Raw genomic sequence first — 26,073 nt, 5'->3', positions numbered from 1 at the left:
CGTGGCTGTTTGCAGTTAGGCTTATAGATCAGTCCCCACTCGAAAGAAAGAGCTATTGATTGAAACTTTCACAGCAGTGTTGGATCAGCAATGTTACAGCACACTGACTGGCAGCTCAGCAAACTGAATGAGATTAAATTAAGGAACAGCAACAGGGCAAGTAAAAAGCTGGTGTCTTGTTTGAAACAGAAAAGGAAAATTCTGTAATGCAGATGGCCATGCTGCACCTTGGTGGTATCCTTAACCATCATGTGCAAATTGCTGTTCCTGTCAAGTCAAGCTTTCTTCTTTCTTTATGGGAGAAAAGAGCATTATCTGAGCAAGGAGAGATGCTTCTTGTGGATAACTTCATTTTTGGGATAGTGATTTAAGGAATTACTCCACTCCTCTCTGTTGGATGAGTTGAGTCTAGTCTAGTCTATTCTATGAGTTGCAGGGAGCAGCACTGAGCATCTCTGCCACCAGAATAAAATAAATAAAACCTCTCCAAAGCTGTCCATTGTAATGGGGCTTTTGGGGTTTGAAGAGGGGTTGTAGGGACTTCATGCCGTAGTCCTCTGGCTTATCCCTGCTTGCCAGGGTATCTTCAGGTCTGTGACCCTTGGGACCAGTGTGTCATCCCGTGCTCATCCACTGAATCCTGTGTCTGTCTGATGTACTTTTCCTTGTCGGGTTGCTTTCCCAGCTGCCAGGCAGCCTTGTTAGAGAATCCTCTGGAATCCAGCAAGGGGAGTATTTGCCTTTTTCTTGGGTAGAAAAGACTGGAAGAATAGGTCAACATGAAGGGGCTGTTGCAGTATAGCTGGGGGCTGATGTGACCTGCTGAAAAAGGTGGCTGTTTCTTCTCCTTGCTGCTGCTGTCATCTTCTTTTCCTGTCTCCCTCAGCGTCTGATTTTTGCCATATTGACAAGTGCAAAAGAGTTGTATTGATTAATGGAAGTGTTTGCTTTCCCTGCAGAAAGGCAGGGAGGAAAAAACATCTTTCTTTGATAATTTCCTACTTGTTCTTTGTCACTCTGTCTTCTCAGGGCTATTTTATTCGGCTACTAAGAATGACATTACTCGGCATCATGGAAGGCAACTGCATATCATGCCTGTGTGATCAGAAAAGACAGGCCTACGGTATAATTTTTGTTAATCAGTGCCAGCTTTCTTCTGCCTGCATAACCACTGTACTGGGTCTGGTATGTGCAAGGAGGAAAATGGTGGTTTCCTGGTGCCTTGTAATGAGGGAGGAGAGAAAAACTTTCTTGGAATTTCCTCCTCTTATGCAAGTCTTAATTTGGGGACCTGATCCTTGACCTCCCTAATCCAGACCCCTGTTCTGGTGGAGCTTGCTGCTGCCTGGTTTCTAGCAGTGGTTGTACAGCCAGATGTGTTGGCTTCAGGAAAGTGGCAAGTAGATCCCCTTTCACCTTCCCAGGGATGAGCTGCCATCAAATTCAATTGGAGCTGACATTGCAGAAGAGACCAAGTTTTGTTTATTTAAAAAAAAAAAAAAAAAAAAGCTGTAACTGTTTATCTTCTCACTGGAATTTACTGGAGAAAAGTCAACTGATTTTCAGGCAGCGTATAAAGGCTCTTGGTCAAATGTGGTGTAAGCAAGGGGAGAACATGCAGTTCCCATTCCCATGCTTGCTTCTCACCTCATTAGTGCAGGATTTGTTTCATTTACAAATTTCATTGCTTATTATCTCAAGCTTTTGATGACATTCCCTTTATTAAAGAAACAGCCATATGGAGAGACAGCAAAACAGGGAAATAAACTTAAAAACCGTGCTGATAAAGGGATGCTGTTTTAGTGATTCTGTTTCTTGTTCTGGCTGATGGGTGATTTTGTTGTTGTCTGAGCAAATTGGGCAGGCTGCAGGGAGGAAAGGCTTTGAAGAGCGTGTCAGTATTTTTTCGTCGCTCTCTCCAACTGCTCTCACTGAAGTGGGAGCAGACTTGAATTGGCAAGAGGGTGGTTTTTAAATCTACTGTAAATTACCTTTCTCCCCCCCAAGCATCTGAATAATTAGCCAGCCCGTCAGTGTTTGCTCATAGCAAGACACAGGCAGAGAGTGCCGTGCCCTTCAAATGATATCTGCGATGCTATTTAGAAATGAGTGTTAAATTAACTTTCCAGGGTATGGGCAGCACTGGCCCTGCATATGTGGTCTCTTCCAAGGTGAGCAGAAATTTGAAGATGAAGATGTATAGGCTTAACTCTCTCCAGAGCTGTCCCACCAGAGCCTCAAGGTGCTCCTAAGCTAACCCTTAGACTTAAACCATTGGTTTGGGTTTTAAAGGCTGTGTTTTGCCAATACAGCAGTACCAATTTGCTGATTTCTACCCAGTTTGGTCTTGCCAGAGCCAGAGGGAACCATTCATTGTAGCTGACCATGCCTTGCAGCACACTCCATCAGTCATGAACAGGGGTCATGGCCAGGAGCATCCAGTCTTGTGCTGGCGACTGGTTGTGCCAAAACCTGAGGAAGGTGGAAGGCTGTGTCCCTCCCAGGGTCACATGAGCTTAGTTCCAGGGCATGTGGCTCTTAAAAAGGGGAGCAGAGGTTTGGAGGAGACCTTGGAAAAGGTGCCTGGAACCTGGCCACAGGGAAGAGTTAGTTTTTTTGTCATGTCAGGTGACTTATATGAGTTCACACCCTTTCAAAATTTCTGTATTTCAAGTAATCAAAGAAATTGTTATTCTGCTCATCTAGGGAGACTAAACTCGTCGTATTGTGCTGCACCCGTTGGCCAACTGAATTAAAGAAGGGTAGAAGTCTTCAAGGCAGTTATGTTCCTACAAGCAAGAATGACTCAGTGACGGAGTTTGGTTATTAAACGTTGTGCTTGGCAGCAGCCAGCCAAGCTGTGCTCGTGTACTGGCTGGAGAACCCCAATGTGCGGCGTGGTGGCACTGGTCTCCCCAGCCACCAAGGAGGGCAGATGGGATCTGGAGGGGTGAGCTATGGACAGGGGACACAACTGGAGACAAGCTTTGTTAGCTTGCTCAGCAGTCAGCTATTAGCTGAACCACGTGTGACAAATTAGGGTCCCTTGTTAGTGGCAGTGAGTGCCCCACTTTAAAATTTTATTTTTTTTTTTAGATTTCACAAAACATCACCTTGATGGTGCTCCAGGACAGAGGCTAAACCAAAGTGGTCCCTATGCTTTTGCCAAGGAGGTGCTTGTGCCAAGGTGCCAGGAGAAGGCTGGTTGTTGGTGGAAGCATTTAGCCAGCCTCACTCTCTGATCTCCATCTCCTGCTGGGGCTCAGGGTGCTTTTTGGCTGTTTTCTGCCACTGGCAGTTCGTGTGGATAAAAAGTAGCTTTGAAATGAAGAACGCAGGATCCCCTACCTTGGGACTGCTAAAGCACCAGGGCCAAGGCTTGGTGCACAACTGATGTAGGATGGGGATTTATTTCCCCTTCATGTGCAACCTCCGTGAGGAGTGATGGGTCCACTGTGATGACACGGTGGGAATGCTCTTTCACTAGAAGCATGGCTTGGTTATGTACAACTGCATTTTGACTATTGAGTTCTGCTTCCTCTTTCACTTGTGTAAGGCTAGAATGACCAGATCACTTTAGCTTTAAGTAGCTTCAAGAGAACTGAGTGTGGTGGCTCCTCAGTCATCCCTTAGGGCAGGCAGTCATGCATTTCAGATGCATGCTGGTGTCTATTACAACCAAATTTTAGCAGCCCTTATTCATAATGGAAATCTGTCCTGGGAGAAGCTAATGATCTCAGCATTGAACTTCTTGTTTAAGTGATTGATCCCAACCCTTGCCTAGCATTCAGGGACTCTGATGTCCGTTACTGCAAGCTCCTACAGGGACAAAAATAGCCACCGACTTTGCCTATCCAGTGCATACAGCTATCGCATCATTTTCCGGAGCATTCAAGGGTAAGCAAGTAGCAGGGATGTTATCAGAAGTTAGATCTTAGTCTTCAAAGTGTGTGTGTTTTGGGGGAGGTTTAGCATATCTCCAAGAGATTTCTTGTCTTTGGGACACAGCCTGGATCGGTGTAGGCAGAAGCTGACCTAGAAACCTGAGTGAGTCTGGCCTGGCAGAGCTTTTTGGTCCTGGCAGGTCTCCTGTTCAGTGATGCACTGTGCTGCCCCTTGGACCCACACCAAATGCTAACTGAAAGAATGAGGACACGATGCAAATCATGCTTCTCTGGAGTGGGCTGTTGGCCTGGCAGGGTATGGTGGGTCTGCACTATGTCACCCTGGGACATTTGAAGTCTGGCTCCATTGAGACAGCCTATCATTATTCCTCAGTAATAGTTTCTCGGGTACAATTTACTGCCTGGCTTGTTGCCAAGCTTTGATAAATGAGCTTTGTCAGATAGCAGACTTGCAGATTCACCTCTGGAGCAGAGCTATCAGGTCTCCTTTTCAAGTGAGCTACCCCGTATCAGCATGAATCGGAGGAAAAGTTGTACATTAATGTCAATGAAAACGTAACACCCACCGGCTCAGTGTGAACGTGTTGGCTGGGTAGCCCTTGGCTGATTGCAGTGCAGTGGATGCCTCCGAGGCTAGTGAGCAGCTACGCACAGGATGTGGGGACGACAGAAGAGGGTTGGTGGGATCCAATGTGGTCAGCAAGGCCCCAGTGTTTACCCTGTGCCAACCACCTTCTTCCATCTCATTTTCATCTGGGTTTTTTTTTAAGACTTTTTTTGCAGCTCTAGAGGGCAAATTAAATGGAGCTGAGTTCATCAATTTTGCCAGTGCCTGGAATAATTTTGATGCCTTTGGCATGTTCCATCCTGGGATGCAGACCTGCCCTGCCTTCCGTGCAGGTCACAGTCAGCTTAAGGAGTTATCATAGATGGGGCATCTATACATGCTGCTGGGACCCTGAATGCTCAGCAATTTATTGCTTCCCTGGTGTTTGGCTAGTCTTACCCTTGTTAGCAGAGGTTGTTTGGGGGGGGGGGGGGGGGGGTGTTTCTAAAATGCTTCCCATGACTTCGAAGTGCTGTTTGGTTTTCTGATGCTCTTCTCCCTTGTGCTGGCTGCTGTCCTGTTAGAGCTCAGTGCTGCCAGCCTGATGGATGAAAATCTGAGCTAACTTCACCTGGATCAAGCACTTGCTTGGATCGTGTCAGGTCTCCAAGCATGTAATTGCTTTCTATGAAAAAAACCCTCTTTTCTTAGAATACTGTGGAGTTTTGAGTGAGCAGTGCCTGTCATCCCAAACACAGTACTGACCTCTGGTGCATGTACCGGTAACACTGTGATGGACACTTTGAGGCCTTATGTCTACATCCCAGTGCATTTCCTGCTGGCCAGGGAGCATTGCACGCATTTCTCTTCTGCAAGCTTGTTTTTCTGTGAATGTGGTTTTAGATAGGATGGGGTCCAGCACCTTTATTGCCCCATCCGTAGAGGGAGGTTCGAGGAGAAACCAGAGGAAGAGAGTGCTTGGGAAGCCTGGGCCATGCCCACAAGGCATGTCTTGCAGTTTTCTTTTTCCTTACTGCTTTACTGCCTTGCTATAAACATTTATAGCTGAGTTTTCCAAAGCAGAGGACACTGGGGTACCTTGCTGCAGCTGATGATCAGTGGGAACTGGGTGCTTCAGTCCCTCGGGGGCTGTTGAGAAGCACTGCCTAACTCTTGGGAAAGAAGACTTTGGTGTTGGGGTTTTGATCAACTACTTTTGCAGTTATTCTTCAGGCTTTCAGCAGTATCCCCCAGCTGTGTGGCCACTGCGGTGGGATTTGAGCAGTCCTGGCTTCCTCTGGCCTTGAGCCTTTATGCAAACCCGGCCACTATTGTCAGGAAGCCAGGAGAGATAAAGTAGCTTCCCTTGGCATGTGCTCCAAAAGAGAGAATGGAGGGAGAGTAACCTTTTCCTGAGAATAGGCATCCCTTGGGTTGGGCAAAACTGGGTTAATGAAGCGAGTCTGTTAGAGGGTAAAAGACAGCTTTTATAAGCTGCTGCATAGTTGCTGTTTCTGGACACCATAGCTTAGATATAGGGAAATTAAGCCTTTATGGTTTTTACCGTCATGTCTTTAGTCCTTCCTTTTCCTGCACCCCACAAGAGACCAGGGTCCATGGTTTCTGTCCTAAGTTAGTGTTTGGTTTGTCTTACAGGCTGGCAAATGCTCATGCTGGAGGATTGAACCCAGCAAAGGAGTCATCCCCCCTGAGACCAAGGTGTCTGTGGCTGTCATAGCAAACTTGGATGACACTGAGAAATTCAAAGACGAGGTGAACCTATTCATAGAGAACAGCCATACCTATGTCATCCCCGTCCGGGCTGTTGGCATCGGCACCACAATTGTCACCGACAAACCCTTTGCTCCGGAGCTCAACTTGGGACCCCACTTCAGGTAGGGTATCTCGCAGGTCCTGTGAGCTCAGCAAGAAGTTTTGCTGTAGTCCTTCCGGCTAGTTCTTCTTCAGTGTCCAAGGTCCTGGCTTTGTTTCAATGAAGCTGCAGGGAACAGTCGTTAGATACCCTTAAAAGCCACCAAGCCACCGAAATGGAAACTGATTGCTAAATTGTCACTGAATTGTCTTTAGTTATAATACGTTTATTTCCTCACTTTTTCCTCCAAATCTTTATTTGATAACAGCAGGTCCCAGAAGCCTCTGGCTGGAAAATGCTACATTACAGGTATAAACATATTTTCTTTTGCAATAATGTTCTTTGCTTTTCCATTCACTATGGAGTATCATCTCACAACAGTGGAAAACCTTGGCGGTAGCTTGTTAGCAACTCCTCGACTAAATTAATGGTGCTGGTTTTTTTCCCTTCTGCCTGGGAGTTCTGGAGGAGCAGCAGAATTTCTTTGCCTTGTATCATCCCTCAGTTCACTTGTCTTCCCTGGCTCCCCTGCTGGGCTGCACTTTATTAGATGTAGTTGCTCTTTCTTTGTTTCTCCTGCCTGCTTTCCTTGCCATCTCCTCCATCAATGCTGCAGCAGCAGCCCGAGGCATGGGCAAGCAAGGGTGGCTGCAGGACCAGCTCTGAAACGAAAAGAAATCCACTGAGGCTGGGCAGGATAAACTGAGAGTGTTAATTGAAAGAGCTTAGCTCCAAGGAGGGGATTCACTGATCCTAATGGGTGTGTCTGAAACCAGGCACTTTCTTATAAATGGGAGAGAAATAAGCTTTTTCGAAGTGCTGTTTGCCTTGTGTTGGAGACCTCTTGGGATGAGAATAGTCTTCTCAAGGTACCTTTTCCTTTTCCTGACTGCAAAGAGTCCACAGTGTTCCAATACCTAAATTTTGGTGTAGAAAGAGCAGGTTAATCCTACCTTAAGCATTTAGGATAGATCTGGGGGGTTTAAATATGCATCCACAAGCCACCCACCTAAGCAGGGTCATTGCAGGGAGGTTGGTGCTTGTCCAGTGTGTCTTGTGCTCTACGCAGCCACAAATTGGCTACACAATGGAGGGGACAGTGTCGATGTGATTCATGTCCTTGTCCTCTGCCCCCCTTCACGTCTTTGCCCACAGGCTCAGTTTGGAGTTGTTGCCATTGCTGTTGGCTGCAGAACTGCCACTGGATAGGTGAGCTGAGGTGGGACTCGGGTAACATCTCATCTGAGTTGGACTTTCCCAGAGCTCTCCATCTGTTGCTGTCCACAACATAAACCATTTCATACTGAACTTGTACACATCATTTTTTAAGTTTGTTTCAAAGACTAGTTTGTTCTATGCTGTCACTTCTGTGTTTGTATTTAGCTGCTTGCACCAGACGTGTTTTGTAAGCCACATATTCTGTACCTCTCAAAAAAACAATAACTGTTTCAGGACCAATTCATTTCCTGGTCATGTTCAGATTTATAGAGGGTAAAATAATTACTCTAGACGAGCCTGCAGTTAATGTTTCTTTACACAAAGGAATCAATTTCCATTGAATATTCATTTTGTTTTATACTTAGCTCTAGTTATTAATCTCTTGTTGTTGTTCCATTCCTTCAGCAGCTAGACCTGGTCTTGCTGCTGTGTTTCTATTGGGGAAACTTCTGTTGATCCTGTGTTCTCACACTGCATTTATCTTCCTAAAACACAAAACAAGTGGCACTGTTCAGGCAAAGGCTGATGTGTTGGGGGGTGATGATGAGGGTTGGATGTTCCCTAAGGTATGGGGGTGAGGGGGAATAACATGGGTGCCAGGGCAGGGGTCCCACCAGCAAGGCAAATGGTGCCCAGATCACCAGATGAGTTTATATACCCTGCAGCTCCCCAATAGCATCTTCAGAGGAAGCCATCTGAGGCAGCATATCCCAAGGGGAAGGTGAAATGGCAGCAAAGCTGTTCCTCCATCCACTTGCAGCTAGGCCAGGCCAGCTTAGTGTCTAATGCAGTGAGACCTGCAGGAAGCACCTTGGAAAAAACCCTCTGAGTATTAAGCACCAAAGGCTGGTGATACTCTGTCTGCAGCAACTGAGATGATGAGCTTCATGCAGCTTTTCCTTGCTTTATGCAAGCAGACCAGCTGCTGGATGGTGATAAACTTAGGGGCAAGCAAGGTCTGGCTTTTGCTGAAGCTTTGAGCTAGGTCAGCCTTTCCAGAGGTGGTTTTATTGCTGAGTGTGCAGTCAGGTAACACCATTGGAGTGCTGAAGCTGGGTGACTACTGGGAAAGAGCAGCTACCGTGATATTTTCTATTTCTGCTTCTCTTTTAGCCTGGATGCCTGCTGTTACCACTTCAAGATAACAAACAAAGGACGACGCACCCATCAGCTCTATTGGACAACGGAAGGTTTCACCCCATTTCGCCACCGTGATCGTCTCCCTGCTGTCAGTAACACCAAGGGCAAAGATTCCTCCCAGGGCCCTAAACCTGCCTGCCCCATATTTAAGCTTCGACCGCTGAGGATGGAGCTGATGCCGGGCAAGACTATGGAGATGATGCTGGAAGGTTTCTCCAGCACTCCCCAGGTGAGGTGCCCCACAAGGACTTAGCCTTCCCCAACAGATCACCTCCACTGGGACTTCTTCTGCAGCCCCTTGACATGCGCCTGAGACAATGAGCAAGTGCTTTCAAGAAACTGTTTTAATGCCACAAGTTACCATGGCAGCACCAGTTGCTTTCCTTGCTGGCTGCCATCAGTTGCTAAGGTTTTTTCATGTTTCCATAGCTACCATAAACCCAACTTGCTGATACCAAAATGGGGGCTGAAGAAAATATTGCTACTTCAGGGGCAAACAGCAGGTTAGAAGGTGGTGTGTGCTGAGACAGAAAGGAAGGGCAGAGAAAAGAAGTTACACTTAGACTAGGAGCACAGGCAGAAAGTAAATTAAAAAAATGCGAAATAATATATCTGGGGGAAGTGTCTGGGAGCTTCATTTTTCCTCTGTAGACAAACATGGGCAGAGGGTTTGTCTAGCGCTGAGTCCTGGAGGAGAAAAATGAACACAGTGTGTCAGCTCTAATGATCAGAGTGACGTTCATTCACGTGGGAAACTGTTCCCAGGAATCATTATAATTGACAGCTTGACTTTTGTCAATATTTCCATAACAGTTTGCCCCAGTCAGCCCCCGTGTCCCAAGGGCAGCCAGGTCTTCAGCACCCTTGGATGGCAGTTCGGGGGGGGAGATTTCAGCAGGGTCACTGGGTGTTCTCCTCCCTGGACCCTTCTTTCCAGAGGAAATCCAACTCTGCAGAGAAGCTACCAGCTAATCCTGGCTCCAGGACCGCTGGGCACAGATGTTTAAATGAACGTGGAATAAATCTGCATTAAGATCCTGCTGTGATACTAGTGTTTTAAAGGGTTGCCTCGGTGGTTTGGGGAAGACTTGAATAGTCACCTAGCTGACAGTGCTGGGACTGTCCCTGTACAGTTCTGAGCCCAAAGGTTTTGCTGAAGAGGGAAAAAGGTCCTAGAAAGAAAATGAAGTGAGGGTGTCTTGCCTGGAAAGCCAAAAGGGCATCTGTGAGCTCAGCTGTGGCTACCTGGCTCCTGCTGTTTAAGCCAAGACCCTGGGAACAGGCTTTCCACCTACCTTGGGTCTCGAGAATTTAATAATCTTCAGTTTGGTCAGAAGCCCAAATCCCTGCATTGCACATGCAACACAGGTGATTTTGAAGTCTGTAGGCTCTAAGGAGGAGTTGAGTTGTGGTGGTATATCAGAGGGAAGAGTGAGAAATAGAGAGGAATTTGGGGAAGTGAAACCATGAGAAATCAGGAAAAAGTCTCAAATCTGAAAGCATCCGGCTTAAGCAGAGGGTTTTCATGTGAAGTGCAAGATGTCTCTTTCCTGGGGAGGTTTCTTTTAAAACCAGCTCTAGGAGGGCACAGTACATCCTGGCAATGAGTGATCCCTTCTTTACCTGAAGGCAGTCAGGCTATTTGGGTTTTTGCCATGGATCCTTTCCACTAAGCTTCCCAGAAAGGGTTTGCTAACATTGGCCCTTCTATCACCTGTTTCCCTTAATATGGTTTTGGGTTTTTTTAATCAGTCCCTACAGGTTTCTGTAAGCATTATGCTTGGCAATGGGAGAAATAAAAAAAAATCATTTGGGGCAGGGATTATTACAATTGTAAGCAGCACATGACTCATGAGTGCCTTTTGTGGATATTGGGGTGTAGTATTATGGACATTTGAGTGCAGAATAAACAGGATGCAGCATAAAAAGAAAAGGAGACTATTGAGGACACCAGTGACTGTACCTTTGTGGCAGTAATACAGTCCATGGTTGGGTGGCTAGCAAATGCAATGTGTTTTCTGGACACCCTGCTGGCACCCACTGGGTGAAGTGTGACTCTTGCATGCAGGTGGTGAAGGAGCGGCTGCTGTGTCATGCCATCGTGGGGAGCAGGGCAGGGAAGGCACAGATAATGCAAGTGGATGTCACATGTGAGTTCGTTGCTCCCATTCTGCAAATGTCTTCCAGAGAAATCACTTTCCGGGTAGAGAAGGTAAGTCATCCTGATATTTAGTAGCATGGCTGATGACCGAAAGCCTGTGGGGGCGGTGTGCTTATGTTCAAAGGAGGAACTTAAACAGCGTCTCCAAGTCTATGGGGCTTTGGCTATTGGTTTGAGCCAGACCAAGCTTTTGTCATTAACACTGGGATCATTATTTTGCTCCTCTGGGGTTGGGGACAGTCTCACCAGTTCTATTTTGTCCCTCTTGATGTGGAGGCAGAATTAAGCTGCTGAGCCAAGGGCGCAGGGTGAGATGTGTGGGACCCATGAGAACAGCATGGTCCCAGCTTTGCACAGCCACTGCCTGTGCTGGAGCTGCAGGTGGGAGAGCAGATTGCTGCAGCTGAGTGTTGCTAAACCCCCTCCTCATCCTTCCTGAGGTGCTTTGTAAAGTAAGGAAGGATGTTTTTAGAGATGGGACTGGTTTTTAACTTCACCGAAGCAAAATTGAGGTTACAGCTGCTCTGCTGAGGGTGACCATGGCCACTTCTAGAGAGACACCAGTTTCTGTACTCAGTATAAAGGGAGGGGTTTGAGGATCCTCCAAGGCATTGTGATGTCTGAACATGGATCCTGTAGGAAAGCTGAGAGAAACCGAGATTCCCGTCAACTCCTCAGGCTGATGAGGAAAAACTCTTATCTCTTGTTTCTCTTTGCCTTCTCTGAGGTTGGTATGGATGCTAGCTCTTTGCATTTCCCCAAGCCTTACTGTCTTCAAAGGACTGGCAGATGTCCTTCAGCTGCAGTGATGATGACACCAATGCAAAGCAGGTGCCCTTTAGTCTCTGGATCCCAACTCCTGCATCATCTCTCCCTCTACTGTGAGGTGTCTGAAAAAGTGAAGATATTTCATTATTTAGTTCTGTGTTTTCAGGTCTCTACTCTGGTTCCCACGCTTCCAGAGAAGCACAAAATTGTGTGAGCAGGCAGTTCAGATATAATTAGAAGCTTTTCAGCTATCCCTGATGTCTGCCTGTGGTCTGCTTGGTGCCATGTGGTCCAATTTATCGAGTGCTATGACACTGCAGCTGTGGGATATCAAGACATCCAGAACTAGTTTCCCAAATACTGTCTAGTTTATATAAACCATGCAGGAAACCCAGAGCAATGCATAAACAAGAATAGCTTAGGCTGGGCTTGGCTTTGAGGCTACAGACACCTTGTCACTGTAGCAGAGGCAGCAGGACTCGCGTTGCAATTAGACTGTTGAGGTTTCTAGCTGGCTGTATGTGCATGTAAATGTTCAAAGCTAACCTTAGGCTACTGCAGGCTCTCTGCTATGGGCTGAATCCTGCTTGCTTTTCTCCTCTGACTAGCATCACTGCTTTTATGAGCCTACTAGAACCAGTAAGGTTGTAAGAAATTATTGTATGCAAGTGAAAATCATCTTGTACCGTTCTGCCCAAGAGAGGATATAAAACCGGAGACAAACAGTCTGGGTTCACTTTCTGGTTTTGATCTTGTTCAAGCAGCTGCCTCCTTTCAGGGTCTTATTCCCTCATCTGTACGCAAGACTGTTTCCCTGTCCTCTGGGGGATGCTATGTTTTCTAAACGTGAAAAGCAGCTGATATATTTAGAGAAAAACCTTCTAGAAGGGTAGAAACTAATAAAAACAGTAAATAGAGATATGCACTTTTGGGGCTGAAAAATTTGAAATGCCTTGGAAGGGGAAGGAGGTCCATGGCCACTTCAGGTTGTTTTTTCCTTGTCTCCTGTTTCTGTAGCAACCCAGTGATGTCCTAACTCTGCAGTACAAGCCTCTTTCTTTAAAAAACATCTCCTCCCTGCCACTCAGCATTGTCTTGACCTTAGAGCAGCCCTTCTTAATCTGCGATGCAGACCAGCAGCCCCTCTCTGCAGTTGTTCAGGTGAGCAGCCATGGACCTTTCTGCTGGTGGGGTTTGAAGACGGAGAAGTGTGATCGTACCTTTCTGTTGGGAGGTCCTCCTAGTAGAGAAGTTTGTTCTGCAGAGTCAGTAGTAGACTGGTCTGAACTAAATCAGATTTGAAACAAGCTGCTGAAGGAAATGAAATATCATCTGAGTCTGGCTCTAAGACATGAGGAGAGGGGAGCAGGCAACTAGGTCTGGGCAAGCCATGTAGTAAAGGTGTCCCTTGGAAGCCAACCCAGCTCTCCAGCTGCTGCTCTCAGATAACCTTAAGAGCAGCTTGCTGTCTTCAAGGGCAGCCCTGCTTTCAGGAAGGCTGAAGATGCTCCTCCAGCCTCTGCCTGGCACCTTGCCCCTTTGCCGGTGGAAGGTGTTGAACATGGACTCTGCTAAACACGTGTTGTTGTAGGCATGGCCACTGCTTCTATGCCATGGACTTGCCTATGCAAGGGTGAGGCTGCTATGCCATGTCATTTGTGCTGGGAGGATAAAGGAGTTCCTCTAGAGGCAGGGCAAAAGGCCCTGGCGTGCCAGAGTGCTGATTTGGTTGTGTATTCAGCATATAGCTTTTGTGGGTCCAGAATTCAGTAGAACACTATTTATCTCCCTCTTGTATTGATGCAGAGCACAGAGACACGAGCCTGAGATAGTCTCAGACAAAAGTGCTGTGGTGATTGCAGTCAGGCACACACCGTGAAGAAAATGAAGGATGAACTGAGAAGCCTATGTTGTGGTCACACTTTGAACATTTACACGTTTCAGGCTGTCAGACCTTGGGTCTTTGTCACACTGGTGATTAATACTCTTCGTCTCCTTGCAGCCCGTGAAGCTGGAGATAGGGGAGGAACTTCATCTCTCCATCAGATTTAACCCTGCTTATGAAGAGCATTTGGGTATCCGGGTAGTAGAGAAGGCTCTGAAGATACAGTTTCTTGAGCATCCTCATGAGGAGCAGGTCACCATTCGGGGAGAAGTCTACTTTCCAAATCTCCATATCGAGACCACGGCCCTGGATTTTGGCTGCATCTTGAATGACACTGAAGATGTGCGTTACATCAAGATGACCAACTGCAGCCCACTTCTTGTCCACTACCACTGGTCATTCCTGACAGACAGCCAGGCGAACCAGATGAGGTATGTGCACTTTTGTCCTTTCCTTGAAGCTGCTCTTCTTGGTGTCCTCTCAGTACTTTGCAAAGACCAAGACTGTTTGCCTGGGATCTGATAAATTGCTTTCAACTTTTCCTTGTGGAAATAACACCTACCAGCTGTTGTCAGGCTAGATGCTCAGGGAATAGGTGATCTCTACCAGTTTGACACTGGGAAGGAGACAATGTTCTCCAGTCGAGCTGGGACTGTAAGAGACTACCAACCCTTTTTTGCATAGCCCATAACCTAGAATCCTGCTTTATCTCTGGAGCCCAAAGCCATGCTTAGACACTTGGACAAACAGATATATAACATGACCTCTTTTCCTTCCCTGCCAACCCTGTTTGTTGTCATTTCATGCAAAGAACCTACACAGGCGCTGCCACCAGAACGATATTTTGCTGTCCCAGTCGCTTGGTGCTTCTTTGCTGTAGCCCCCATACTGGTTCCCCTGGGAAGGGAAGCTGGTGTAGAAAGCTGCTTTCTCAGACCATTGTGGCCTGAGGCAAATACCACTTTGGTGAAGCGAGTTTTTATCTGTTAAAACACAGGTCACATTCACAAAATGCCTATTTAGTGCTTTACGGCAAAATGGCAGGCTCTGCTGTGGCTTTAGGTATAGCTGTAGATGTTGGTGGGAGCACTTGTCCAAACATCCCTGGGAAGCAGGGCCATCCCGTGCTGTCTGTGGTTTTCAAGCCCAAGAGCAATCTCGCAGTTGTGCTGGAGCACATGTATAAACACGTTTTTAGCGGTTCCTCCTGCTGTGGCCTTTCTGCATAGTACAAAAGTTTAGTCCGGGCAGTTTTAATTACAGTAGCAAATGGTTTTTCCATAATACCCTAGGAAACTGAGCAAAGTTAACCATTGTGCATTGAAGTGCTGCTATTACAAATAATAGAGATCATCAGTAAACTGTTTCGTTTAGGGAATTGGGTTCTGGCTCAGAGGAGACAACCTCTTGGGAACTGGAAATTGGCTATGGCTATGAGGAGGGCTTGGAGGAGAAGATGACCTGGCCAGTAGGTTAGCCCATTCACAGCTGGGTCTTACCAAGTAACAGCAAGTCTTTAGTGTGGCCCTTCTTGATGCATGGCACCTTCAAGAACAGACCCTAAAATGCAGAGGAAAGTCTGGAAAAGCAGGTGGAGGGAGGTGGGCAGGGAAGGAGGAGCAGGGCTGTAAGCTCTGCTTGGAGGCCTCTGTCATCTCCTGGTAAATTAGATTAGGGTTTAATTACAAGCTAAAGGGAAAATCTAATTTTGGTGATAGAACAATGCATATATTTTATAATAACAGAGAAACAAGCACTTTACAGCAAAGCCTGTGTGGAATTAATTTCCTCAGGGGCCACTTGTTGGCCAGTTGCCTGTTTATCTTTACTCTTATCATTTTTTTTATTATTTTTTTTTTAACCAGTTTAGGGTTTTGGAAATGTGAATGCTGAATCAGTTTTCAGCTTTTAATTACCCTATCTCCACCTAAATTGGCTTTGCTGGACCTGAGCCTGCAGGTGCTCGTTATTCTAGCAGATCCTGAGTCACCCAACTCTGCTAAGTTGGTAGCAGTTGAGGGTCCTGAGCATCTGGCAGGATAGTGGCCTCTGCTCCAAAGGGTTTGGCGTAGCCCCTTTGCTGGCTCATTAACACTGTGGACATTACAACAGCTCCCTTTTCTGCTCTGCATGTTAATTAAGCAGCAATGTACTCTCTCCGGGTCCTTCAGCGGACACCATGTGATTCTCCATGGCAGAGCTGGAAATGAAGATGGTCTCCAAGCTATTAACACCTCAAATTGCTCATTAAGAGCCTGGCAGAAGGGCAGCATGTCAGATATTATTTCTGGTCTGCATTAAGCACTGTTGGTATTCTAAATTATCAGATCAAACTAACTCAGTCTGACATCGAGGGAATCAAACATCAGGTCTCATGAAGGTGAGATCAATAGAATTTAACCATCCATACATCTAACCTTGCTGGAGCCGATCATCAGAGACTCCCAGCATCAATCAGACACACACATTCATTTTGGCTAGGAGAGAAAAATGTTGTTTCTCTGCCAGGACAAGACTCTGTGTGCCTAGATCTCTTTTTTCTTCTAATTGTTCAACCTATTTTTTCCTCCTTTTTAGTTGCTGCTGCTACTTTGAGAAGAGCAGTCATATAAGCAACATCGTCCAACCGTTGCTGTCTGGTTGGACATGCCCAACTCACGCCAACCCATGCCCCTTCTCTGATATTGCTGAGCCATAAATCTCTTGTGGTTACTGTTCTTCTAGACCTACGTGGTTACAGACAGACTGAGACTAGGCTCTCCTCATCTCTTGGACCTTTGATAGCTCAAAGCTCAGTTAAGCCTTTGCATCAAGATGTTTTCTGCAGCATTGGAATGGATCTCCAGGATCACCCAGCAGGAGATAGTAGATCTGGAGTCAAATTCAAACATTTCATTGTATATCTTACCTCAGAGCTTTCTTCTTGAAAGACCAGTCTGTCCCCCTTTCTAAAGGCAGTATTGAGCTCCTCGGCTTTGCTTGGGATTCCCATCAACAGGAAGACATTAAATCCAAAGGATATACAAGGATTTTCTTAGAGATCTGTGACAAAGGCTGCCAAAGGCTTATCCCCAAACTTAGCTGTTCTCTAGAGTTTTCATCCTTTATTAAGGATCTGTGCCTTGTCATTTGCTTTGAGCATTGCTGTTCCTGCATCGCCTCTTTGTCCCCTTCCTGTGAGATGTGTTCCCTCCCTGGGGTAGAACGAAGACACACTGAGTGGTCCGTGTGCCAGGATGGATCAGCAGAGAGCTTTGCACCTCCGTGGCACATGTCAAACCCCCTCTGTATGTTGATCTGATGTCTCTGGAGAGTGGGAACTTCTTGACTACCAATCCAGCATAATGAATTGCTAGTAGATTCTTTGGGGGAAGGGTTTGTTGAACTGAATGTGTAGAAAATGACTCCTTTCTATCCAGGATTTTCTCAGCCAATTTGTTTTGAACAAACTAGGAGCCTTTTTCCTCCCAAGTGGGTCTTCCTTTAGCATTAGTAATTTCTCATGCCTCTGCCCTCTTTCCTTCCATGTCCCCTGGCAGGTTGCACTGCAGGGACCCTGTGAGCCAGATCCCAGCCTTGTTACTCACACAAAAAACCAATTCTGTGATATATGGGGGGGGGGGGAGTTGTTTTTATAACAAGGAAGAAATGGAAAATGCAGACAGTGAAAAACGGTGCAAGGCAAAAATCTGACAGCAGTGCTCTGTCAGCCACCGGAGGGGAGAGGCAGCAACATCAGCAGCGAGAATATCCATCAGAAATGCATACATCCACCATGTCCCTGATGCTGGGGAGTCTCAGATGAGTGACAGCTGAGCATACCCCCTTCTCGCCCCCCAGTGCCGTCGGCTCCTTGTGGCAGTATGTTTTAGGCTTTCGTAGCCCGATAGGTGCTACTTTTTCTGCTTAAATCCCGTGGGTAACTTAGAAAAAGGAGGGCTTGAAGTTGTGATGGAAATATGCTGCTGAACGTGTCCTTCAGCTGCATGTGGTTTGGCAGCAGCAGAGCAGCAGTTTGCTCGGTGTAACAGAGAAGTGGCCTCTGATTTCTCAGAGATGGAGTCTCTTGGAGCAAGGGCTGGGTGCCGCACAGGCATCAATTCCGGGGTGGCAGTCTGGCTGCCGTGAATGGCTTATGGGGAGGCTCTGTACTCATGGACAGAGACACTGGATAGCTGAAGCAAGGGAGACTTGGAAATTTGCTACCTGTTCCACCCAGACAGAATGAAAAGTAAATAAAATTATTGTCAAGGAAGGGGTTGGAGCCAGGCATAAGCGAGCATATGTTGTTACCAAGTCTATATTAGAGACATAAACCTGGATACAAGTTGTGGTACAGTGATGCTTTATCAGGACAAAGGTTGGCGGGTGATGATTTCTGACTTGCAACATGTCTGTAAGCTTCTTTCTTCTCTACCTTCACTTTCAGCATGGTTTCCACCATCATGCACCCTCCATCTCTGTGCCTTTTCCAGCATGTTGCTGCTCTTTTCCCAGCTCGCTTGCTGGCAAGTCAGCCAGCCTGCCCCAGGCCTGAGAATGACACCTTCTGGTTGAGCTCCTGGGAGCGTGACTGCAGGTTTGAGACAGCTGCTGCCCCGGGCTTCTGACCACTAGTTATTCTGTCACATGCCTGGAGAACTTTTACCTGGGCAATCAGAATGGAGGTTGGAGCCCGGAACAGCTATATGGGAATCGCTTTAACTATTACATTTGGGTTTTCTGAGCCTCAGCCCCCTCCTTTGGTCAAGGGTGACAGACCCGGAGAGCTGTCATTTGCCTCGGCGGGCTGGGGAGCAGCCCCATGGTGTTGGAGAAGCGGATTGAGGGTAGGGAAGGGAAAGGAGAAAGCGTTGCTTGGGTAAAAAGCACTGCACATCCCACCTAAGGTGCTGTCAGGCAGCTGGCTGTCTCCCTGGCTTTGTCCTGTGCCATCAGGACAAAGCGTGGGAGATATTCACGTGTCATCCACGCCCCGAATAGGCTGTGGTTAGATGGGGGTTGCCTTCTGGTTTTTATAGCTGGTCAGCAAATGCTGGAAGGTGATGACTTCTTGCTCTGCCAGTGATGGTTTAGCTAGCAAACCTGGGAAGCAGCTGACTTCTCTCTGCTTTCTGAACATCTTGATTACCCAAGGCACACAGTGGGAACCCAAGGTACGTTTGCACTGCAAACAGTGTCCTTCTTATAAATGCCATTACACCTGTGCTGCCTGGATGGCTTGTGCTTTAATTCCCTCTGGGCAGGAGGATGCTGCTCAAGGCCCATCTCTGCAGAGCTTTACTGTTTATGAAACAAAATGTTGATTTTTATTTTTCCTTGATTTTTTGTTGTTGTTGTTGTTGATGGGAACAGCTCACTGTCATAGCCTCACTGAAGCAGAGCGAGAGCATGAATTTGGGAACCACTGCTGTTGCTTCCACTTCATCTCTGGCAGAGCACTGAGTAGGGAAGCCATTAGATGAAATCTGAAAGATAGGGTATTTAGTCCTGTTTATTTGCTGACTTGCTGTCACTGGATGTGGGAATGATGAGGAAGGTGACGTAGTGTTCCAGACCTTGTTTCTCTTAATTTCTCCAGTTGTTTCTCACCCATCACACTTTTCCTGCTTCCTGCAGGCTGTGCATCAAACAGCTTTCCTTAAGGGAAGAATCTATCTGAACCCACTGGCATCACCCTGCCCGAGAGTGCTGTTTCTAGGATTGCTGTGCTCTTTCCTGGTGCATCCCTGTCTTGGACCTGTCTTCACAGGGTCACTGAGAGATCTTCAAACTTAGAAAGGGACTCAAGCCAAATTTTAATCCAGGTATCAAATCTTCATATCTTTGAGGGTATAAATCTGCACTAGGGATCTTTGGGCTGACTCTTTCTACTCCAAGGTTCTTCCTAGCACAGAGGGGATGGAGAGCTCAGCACCCTGCCCATCCCATCTTCATCCTGGAGCTGGCTGCTGCCAAGGCAGGGATTTGCAGCAAAATCCTTTCCAGAGAATGGGGATTTTGTCCTGTATGAGGCTGGAGTCTCACAAGACGGTGAAACTGGTGCTCGTCCTTTTGTACAGCCACTCTTTCCTCTCAAGAGGCTGATATTGAGATAGTGGATGGATAGCATGAGTTTTGGGTGGGTTTCAGATCCCTTGCTGCGTACTGGTTGGCTTAAGGCAGATGAGGAGAGTACCAGTCAGGGAGATTGTTTCCCAAAACATAATTACGTATTTCTTTTTCAGAAAGGGTGGGATTTGCCAAGCATGTGCCAGTGCTCTGTTTTTTCTGTTGTATCACTGAGGAGGCAGGAGATTGTCCTAGCGTGGAGCAGAAGCAATGCTTGCTGTTCCTCTAAAAGCCAGGTGACCAAAGCCAGTGTTTTGGTCCCCGTGGTTTCTTTACCAATGTTTTCTTTGCCCACAGTCACCAGGTCCATGTGCTCTAGGTGAGGAGCCACTCTGTGCTGCGATAGACTCTGTTAAATGACCCTATTAAAAAAAAAATAAAAAATAAATTTCTCATCCAGCTGGCCCATCTCTTCATGCCTGAAAACAGCCACAGTGTGAAGAACTGCCGTTACTACTGCCCTTGAAGCTGTAAAGGAGCATTAATTCATAAATATCTCAAGTTGGAAGGGACCAATAAGGTTCATTGAGTCCGACTTCCTGCTCTTTGCAGGACTACCTAAAACTAAATCATATGACTAAGAGCATCGTCGAGACGATCCTTGAACTCTGACAGATTGCCACACTGGTCGCAGAAGCAGGTAGATTGTCTCTGTCAACTCGGAGAACAAGTTGCAATTGAGTTAAAGTATGGACCCTGTGTTCAAACAGCCCACGTGAGGACTTTGGGATGTTAGGGATGGATCACCGTAAATCTGTTTCTCCTGACTTCAGCAGGGAGGCAGCCAGTGGCACAGAGAGGGGGAAACCTTTAGCCCTCTACAGCATAGCAGCTTGGAAAGGACTTCAGCTCGCAGGGAGATTTAATGGGGCTCTGCGAAGAGTGGGGCAACCCAAAGAGATGCCCACCCCAGAGTTATCGGTGTGGGATGCTGCAAGAAGGATTGATTTATTCCCCACCGCCCACTTCGCGTAGCAAAGGGAGGCAGGAGTCGCTAGGGTATTGGGCACCCTGAGGGTCCTTCTGGGCCAGCTGGCATGCCATGCATTTTTGAGAGTGCCTAACTGAATTAATGCCGCCTTTTCAGCTGCTCTGCCCTCGGGAGAGCAATTTTTCCTCCTCCGTGGGAAACCTTTCCAGCTGTGAGCTTGCTGTGCTTGCTGCTTCTTCGGTGGTAACTGCTACCTCTCTCTCACCCACTTGCTTCCATCACCCCACACTTGTCCCCAGCTGTCCCTGGTGTCGCCTGGACCAGGCCAATCCTGTCTGCTCGTCCCTTGCCCCCTTCCCAGGAGCTCAGTGGGGCCATTGGACTGTGAGCATGTTTCCTGGGAGTATGTCACCCTTGCTCTCGGTAAAACAGGGGGTAGTTATGTTGTACTATGTGACTGACTTTTAATAGTAACTCAGCAGCGATGTTAACTTGCTTTTTCACAGGGTGAAAGCCACACACAGCCTTAAATCTGTGATTTCTGCTGGTGTGAGGGACCCTGCTCTTTCTGGACAGGGGATGGATGGTGATGCCAGCATAGTCAGCAGGGTGGAGCTTCAGCGTCTTGTCTGATTTATTTTGGGATGCGACCCTAGGAAGTACATTAAACTGGAGCTGTTTATTTGTTTGGGTTTTATTCTGTGTTTGTTATCATTGCTGCTTTACCTTCTCCTGCCTTTGCCTGTGGTGACCCGCTGCAGAATTCCATTCGGAGGGCATACTGGGCTGTGGCATCGCTGCCTGCCCGGTACATGCTGGGCAGCCCGCATCACTGTAGGCCAGTGGAGACACCTTCTGGGGTTCGGTAGAAGCAGTCGAGACAAGCAGCGACGTTTCGTTCTAGGTGAGAACTTCAGGACGTGCTTTGTCATTTCATCTTCCTCCTTTTTCTCACTCTGCTCTTTGGCACCGTGGAAGGACAGTGATGCTAGCTGGGGGAGCAGAGAGGCTGGCAGCTGTGCTGTGAGCTTGTCTTCAAGGTTGGGTTTTCCTACAGAGCAGCTGCAAGCCCTTGCGCTCCAGAGGTTGCAAGGTCTTTGTGTGCTGCCGTGGGGTGCATCAGGGCAGTCAGATGGTGTCAGGGGTGCCTGGGCAGAGCCCATGTATATGCTGGTCCTCAACCCCCAGGATGCTTCAGCTCAGGTTTGAGCTGCTTTTTGGCTTCTTGTAGGGTGAAGCTGGCCTGCCAGGTGCACCCGGTCTGGTCCCTACCATCTCAGGCTGCGTCCTGTTCATCCCTTTCATGAACTTGTTGAGATTTAGCTTTGGTCTCCTGCAGCCTTTACCCTAAAGAGAGGATAGACTGAGAATATCTTTCTTTCTGTGGCTGGGAGCCTTCTGCTTGCTTAACACACCCAGGAGCAGCCTGTTGCTCTCAACTGGTTATGTTAAACCAGTTCTTTGGCTTTCTGACACTTCCTAATATTTTTTAACCCTTGTAGCCATACCCTTCATGTTTCCAAGCTCTTGGTGCTTGTCCCCATGAAGACATCTTAAAATGGTGAATGTCTAGATCCCTGTCACAAAGATGGCTGGGACACATCTCTCCTTCTTTGCTATCAGTTATGGGAGTCGATACAGTTGTCTGTTTGCAGAGCTCATTTTTGAAGTAGCTGGTAAGATTGTAACTGGTGCTGATTACTTTAAATAGCATGTCCAAATTAGAGCTGTCAGGCCTTGTTTAATTTTGAGCAGAGACTACAAATTGTCTTTTATTGTTAGAGCTACTGATTTGTTCAGGGGGACTTTTGGCCAGAGTCTTATTGAGAAGCATCTTTCTGTCAGATGGAGAATCAGTAGCTTTCTACCACTTCACCTGATGCTAATAAACCATCTGGCTGATGTGCAAAACATGAGGAAGGAGAGGGCTTAATGGGTAATGTTTAGCTGTCTGTAAAATCAGTACAGGTCAGAATAACTCCAGTAAAGTCAGTGGAGTCTTCTTCCAGGGCTGTAACTTGTGTAGGAAGCAAAGTACTGCTGCCAAAGGATGATGTCCACAAAGACCCGCTGTGCCTGCAGTGCCGGTTGTGGCTGGCCCTGATCCAGCTTAGATTGGACCAAGGTGGCTGAGGAGCTGTTGTACCCACACCCTGCAAAACTGGACAAGCCGCATCCCATGGAAATAACTCTGGGAGAGGCATGAGCCATGTCAGATGGAGCTTGAGGGACCTCAGACCCTCCTCTAACTCTTCTTGTCAAAAGTGATGGTACAGTTGAGGTCTGTGGGCTTCAGAAGGAGCTGAAGACTGTAGGTGCACCCCAAAATCAAATCCTGTGGTTTCTGCTGAAAGGTGCTGGAGAGCTTTGATTGCTGCCCAAGTAAAGCGAGATACTTCACGTCTTTTCAGTAGTAACATCCCTGCATCCATTCCTACACAATTTCTACTTTCAAACAAGACATTGAAATTCTTCCTGATCTCTCAGAACTGACTTGTTTCCGATTCAAGTAAGTGGCTGTTAAAACTGCATATTAACTTCAAGTTAATTAATACCTGGTCACAGTGGGATGTCCCCAGGACTGCTCTCTGCATTCAGATGAATGCCGAATCCAGCTTAATCATTTCCAGCGTGTGCGAGACAGAAGTTGGAAGTGTCGGATCTCATTGCAGTGATGTTGCTTCTCTGTCTCTCCACTGCTTGGTCTGAATTTCAATGTGTGGTTCAATGAATACATAAACCTCTGCTCAGCAGTGGAATTTATCCTAGCAAAGAAATAGTTGTTAGGGCCATTTGGATGAAATGCAGTTTAATATTTGCTACTGATGAGGGTAAACCATTACCACCACCTTCCTCAGCTGCCGGCCAGGTGCCCCAGCTCAAGCCCAGTGTTCCCACAGGGTGCACTGGGAAGGTTTTCAGTCTACTCCTTTATTATATTATTTTGTTTTCAGTTGCAAACACCCTTAGGTTGACCAGGGCTTTCTCCAAAGTGCTTTTCTAATATGCATGTGATGGCCTGAAGGAGACATAAAAGTGCATCGAAGGGGCCTGTAAGCCTGTGTAGATGCGTTGTGGACATGTGCTCTCTGGTGCTTTGGCCTGTCATAACCAGAAAAGAGCTCATGCTTTGTTAGGAAGTTTGTTTTCACCTGGTGCAGTGGCTGTGCCTAATGGGTGCACAAGCATGTGGTCCCTGGGGGCCTGGGCAAAGGATGCTCCCCGCGTGGGTGCTGTGCAGTAGGGAAGCAATCTCAATGCTGTTAAAACTTTTGCACTTAATACGAAGGGATGGTGGCTTCTGGCACATGTCCCCAGTGCTAGCAGGGGCTGCGGGGAGCTCAGACATTCCTGTTGCAGCACTGCAGGTTTGATTTGGGGGGGGGCGTTCTGATGTTGATGGCTCTCACACAGCCTGAGCCAGCAGGGTCACATCATCCCACGTGAATGTTCACGTGTAGTTCACAGAAGCGGTGTGATTTCTAGCTCCTCTATTTTTGGAGGTGGGTGTGGGAAGCAGTGTGAAGCTGTGTCCTTAGCAGGCAGAAACTAGCAGACAGGGTGAGATACTTTTTTTCTAACATCTCAGAGGTTGGGGACAGTGGGTGGCACAAGGTTGTCCTGGTCCTAGCAGGAAGGGTGCCTCTGTCCCTGATGTCAGTCTGTCTGTGCTCCCATCAAATCCCCGCTGTTAAGTCCTGGATGCATTTTTGTCTTATCTGAGGGGTGGCCAGGTTGGGTGAGATGGACCCAGAGGGATTAACACTTCACTTTCACCTACTCCAGCTCCAGGCTGACTTGCTTATATCAGAGCTCTTATCTCAGCTCCAGGGTGCTGGTGGAGGCACTTCCACAGCCCTTTGGACCCTCTGGTTTGGGATGGGTCCTATTTGCTCCTTGCCTTCCTCCCTGCGTTCACAACCTTGGCCAGAAGGTGCTGGAGAGGAAGAGCTGCCTAAAGCCTGGGTGGATGCTGAGCATCTTATTATATTCCCCTTCCTTCTTTTTTCCTAAGAGAACCTCCTTCCCTTTAGTGTCAGGAAGATTTCTTGTCCCAGGGGTCAGCTTTCCATTGACACCTTGGCTTCCTTGCTCCCTTCCTCTCTTTTCACGTTACAGTTCTTGTTATTCATTTTGACTTTCCCCACTGGAAAAAGTCCCTCGCTGTACTTTGTGCTTCTCTGCAGCAGGACTCGCTAATCACATCATCTCCTAGCACCATGTCCCAGAGGGCTTCTACTTTAGAGTGAAAAATATTGTTGTCTAGGCACTGCGATCCCATGAAGTTGCCTCAAACCATTCTATAAAACTAAAGGTAATTTAATAAATGATTATGGATTCTCCATCTTGGGGGTTTACCTTCCCTCAGGAGTTGTTATTGAGCCACAGTATTTATCACAAGCGGCTGCAAGAGCTGCCTTTTCATTTCCTCGCTAGGATGGATTGCAGCTAGCAGTTTTGGGACAGCCACTGTGGTGACAGCCAGACCTATGCACTGGACTGGTGTGGAGCTGGAGGGCTTTGAGGTGCTCCTGTTGGCACCCCTACGCTGCAGGCATCTCTTTGGTCACCAGGGAAAGGTAGTGTTAAGCTGCGAGTTGCCCAAAAGCACCATTGTCACAGCTGAGCTGAAATTATTTCATCCTTAGGCAGCTGCTGAAGTTAGCGGCTGCTGCAGACATTGAGCAGTTTGGTCACCCATCAGCTCACCCCAACACACATTAAGGTGCCTCAGCTGAGGGGAATGGAGGTTGCACAGATGGGACTGGAGATGGGCAATGCTTTGCGGGGGCAAGCAAACACCTTTGTCCCCTCCAGTCCCACTTTGCTCTTCCACGCGTAGACAGTGCCAAGGTCTTGCTCAGGTTCCCCTGTGTTCTTGTGTGCAGTTGCAGGAAGGAAAAGTCAGATGGGACATATCAGGTTATAAAGAGCAGAGCCTCTAATCCAGAAATTAAAACCAGACTTAAATAATAAGCTACAAAGTTAAAGATAAATAATCATTTGGAAGCACATCATTAAAAGCACCAAATTCTCAGCTGGGAATGAAGCACCCAGGTTGCTGTAAAAAAATCTGCCTTGTTTGACTGGGGGGGAGTGCTTGTAAATAGGTATGGTAAGAGGCAGGCATGGTTCAAGTGTGTCCATCTATGTGGCATTAGAAAAAGAAGCAGAGCACCTGCTGTGGTTTAAACCAGAATGTAATCTGAGTTAGCTGGGCATGTTTGAAAATGTAAAACCATATACTTGTTACTGACAGATGTTGGTCAAACTATAAACTCAGCTCTGTTTGTAAAACAAGCTGTTGAACTGCTTTGCTGAATAATTTTCCAAATTGGTCCTCACACGATTTGTATTTAGAAACTGCTGGGCAGGTAATCATGCCATCAGGAAGTGCCACATCGGTTATAACCTTGTTTCAACAGAGCTGCTGCCCTTTTAGCACTAGGTGCAGTTAGAGCTGTTGTTTTGCAACCAGGGAATACCTGTGGCACAGCAGTGAGATGAATCTTGTCATTGATACTTGCTGCATT

General features: G+C 47.2%; 1 protein-coding gene across 1 annotated transcript in view; it reads left to right on the top strand.

Annotated features, from left to right (window-relative positions):
- Positions 1-26,073, top strand: part of HYDIN (HYDIN axonemal central pair apparatus protein) — a 162,090-nt gene that overhangs the window by 82,923 nt on the left and 53,094 nt on the right. Inside the window, exons 19-23 of the mRNA XM_049804439.1 lie at positions 6,109-6,347; positions 8,657-8,912; positions 10,752-10,895; positions 12,630-12,773; positions 13,615-13,928. Coding sequence (XP_049660396.1) covers positions 6,109-6,347; positions 8,657-8,912; positions 10,752-10,895; positions 12,630-12,773; positions 13,615-13,928 — 1,097 coding nt within the window. The remainder of the gene's footprint in view (positions 1-6,108; positions 6,348-8,656; positions 8,913-10,751; positions 10,896-12,629; positions 12,774-13,614; positions 13,929-26,073) is intronic.

Source organism: Accipiter gentilis, chromosome 7 (genome assembly GCF_929443795.1).
Source record: "Accipiter gentilis chromosome 7, bAccGen1.1, whole genome shotgun sequence".
Lineage (NCBI taxonomy): Eukaryota > Metazoa > Chordata > Aves > Accipitriformes > Accipitridae > Astur > Astur gentilis.
The sequence above is the reverse complement of the archived record's forward strand: the minus strand, read 5'-3'. Positions and strand labels throughout refer to the sequence as shown.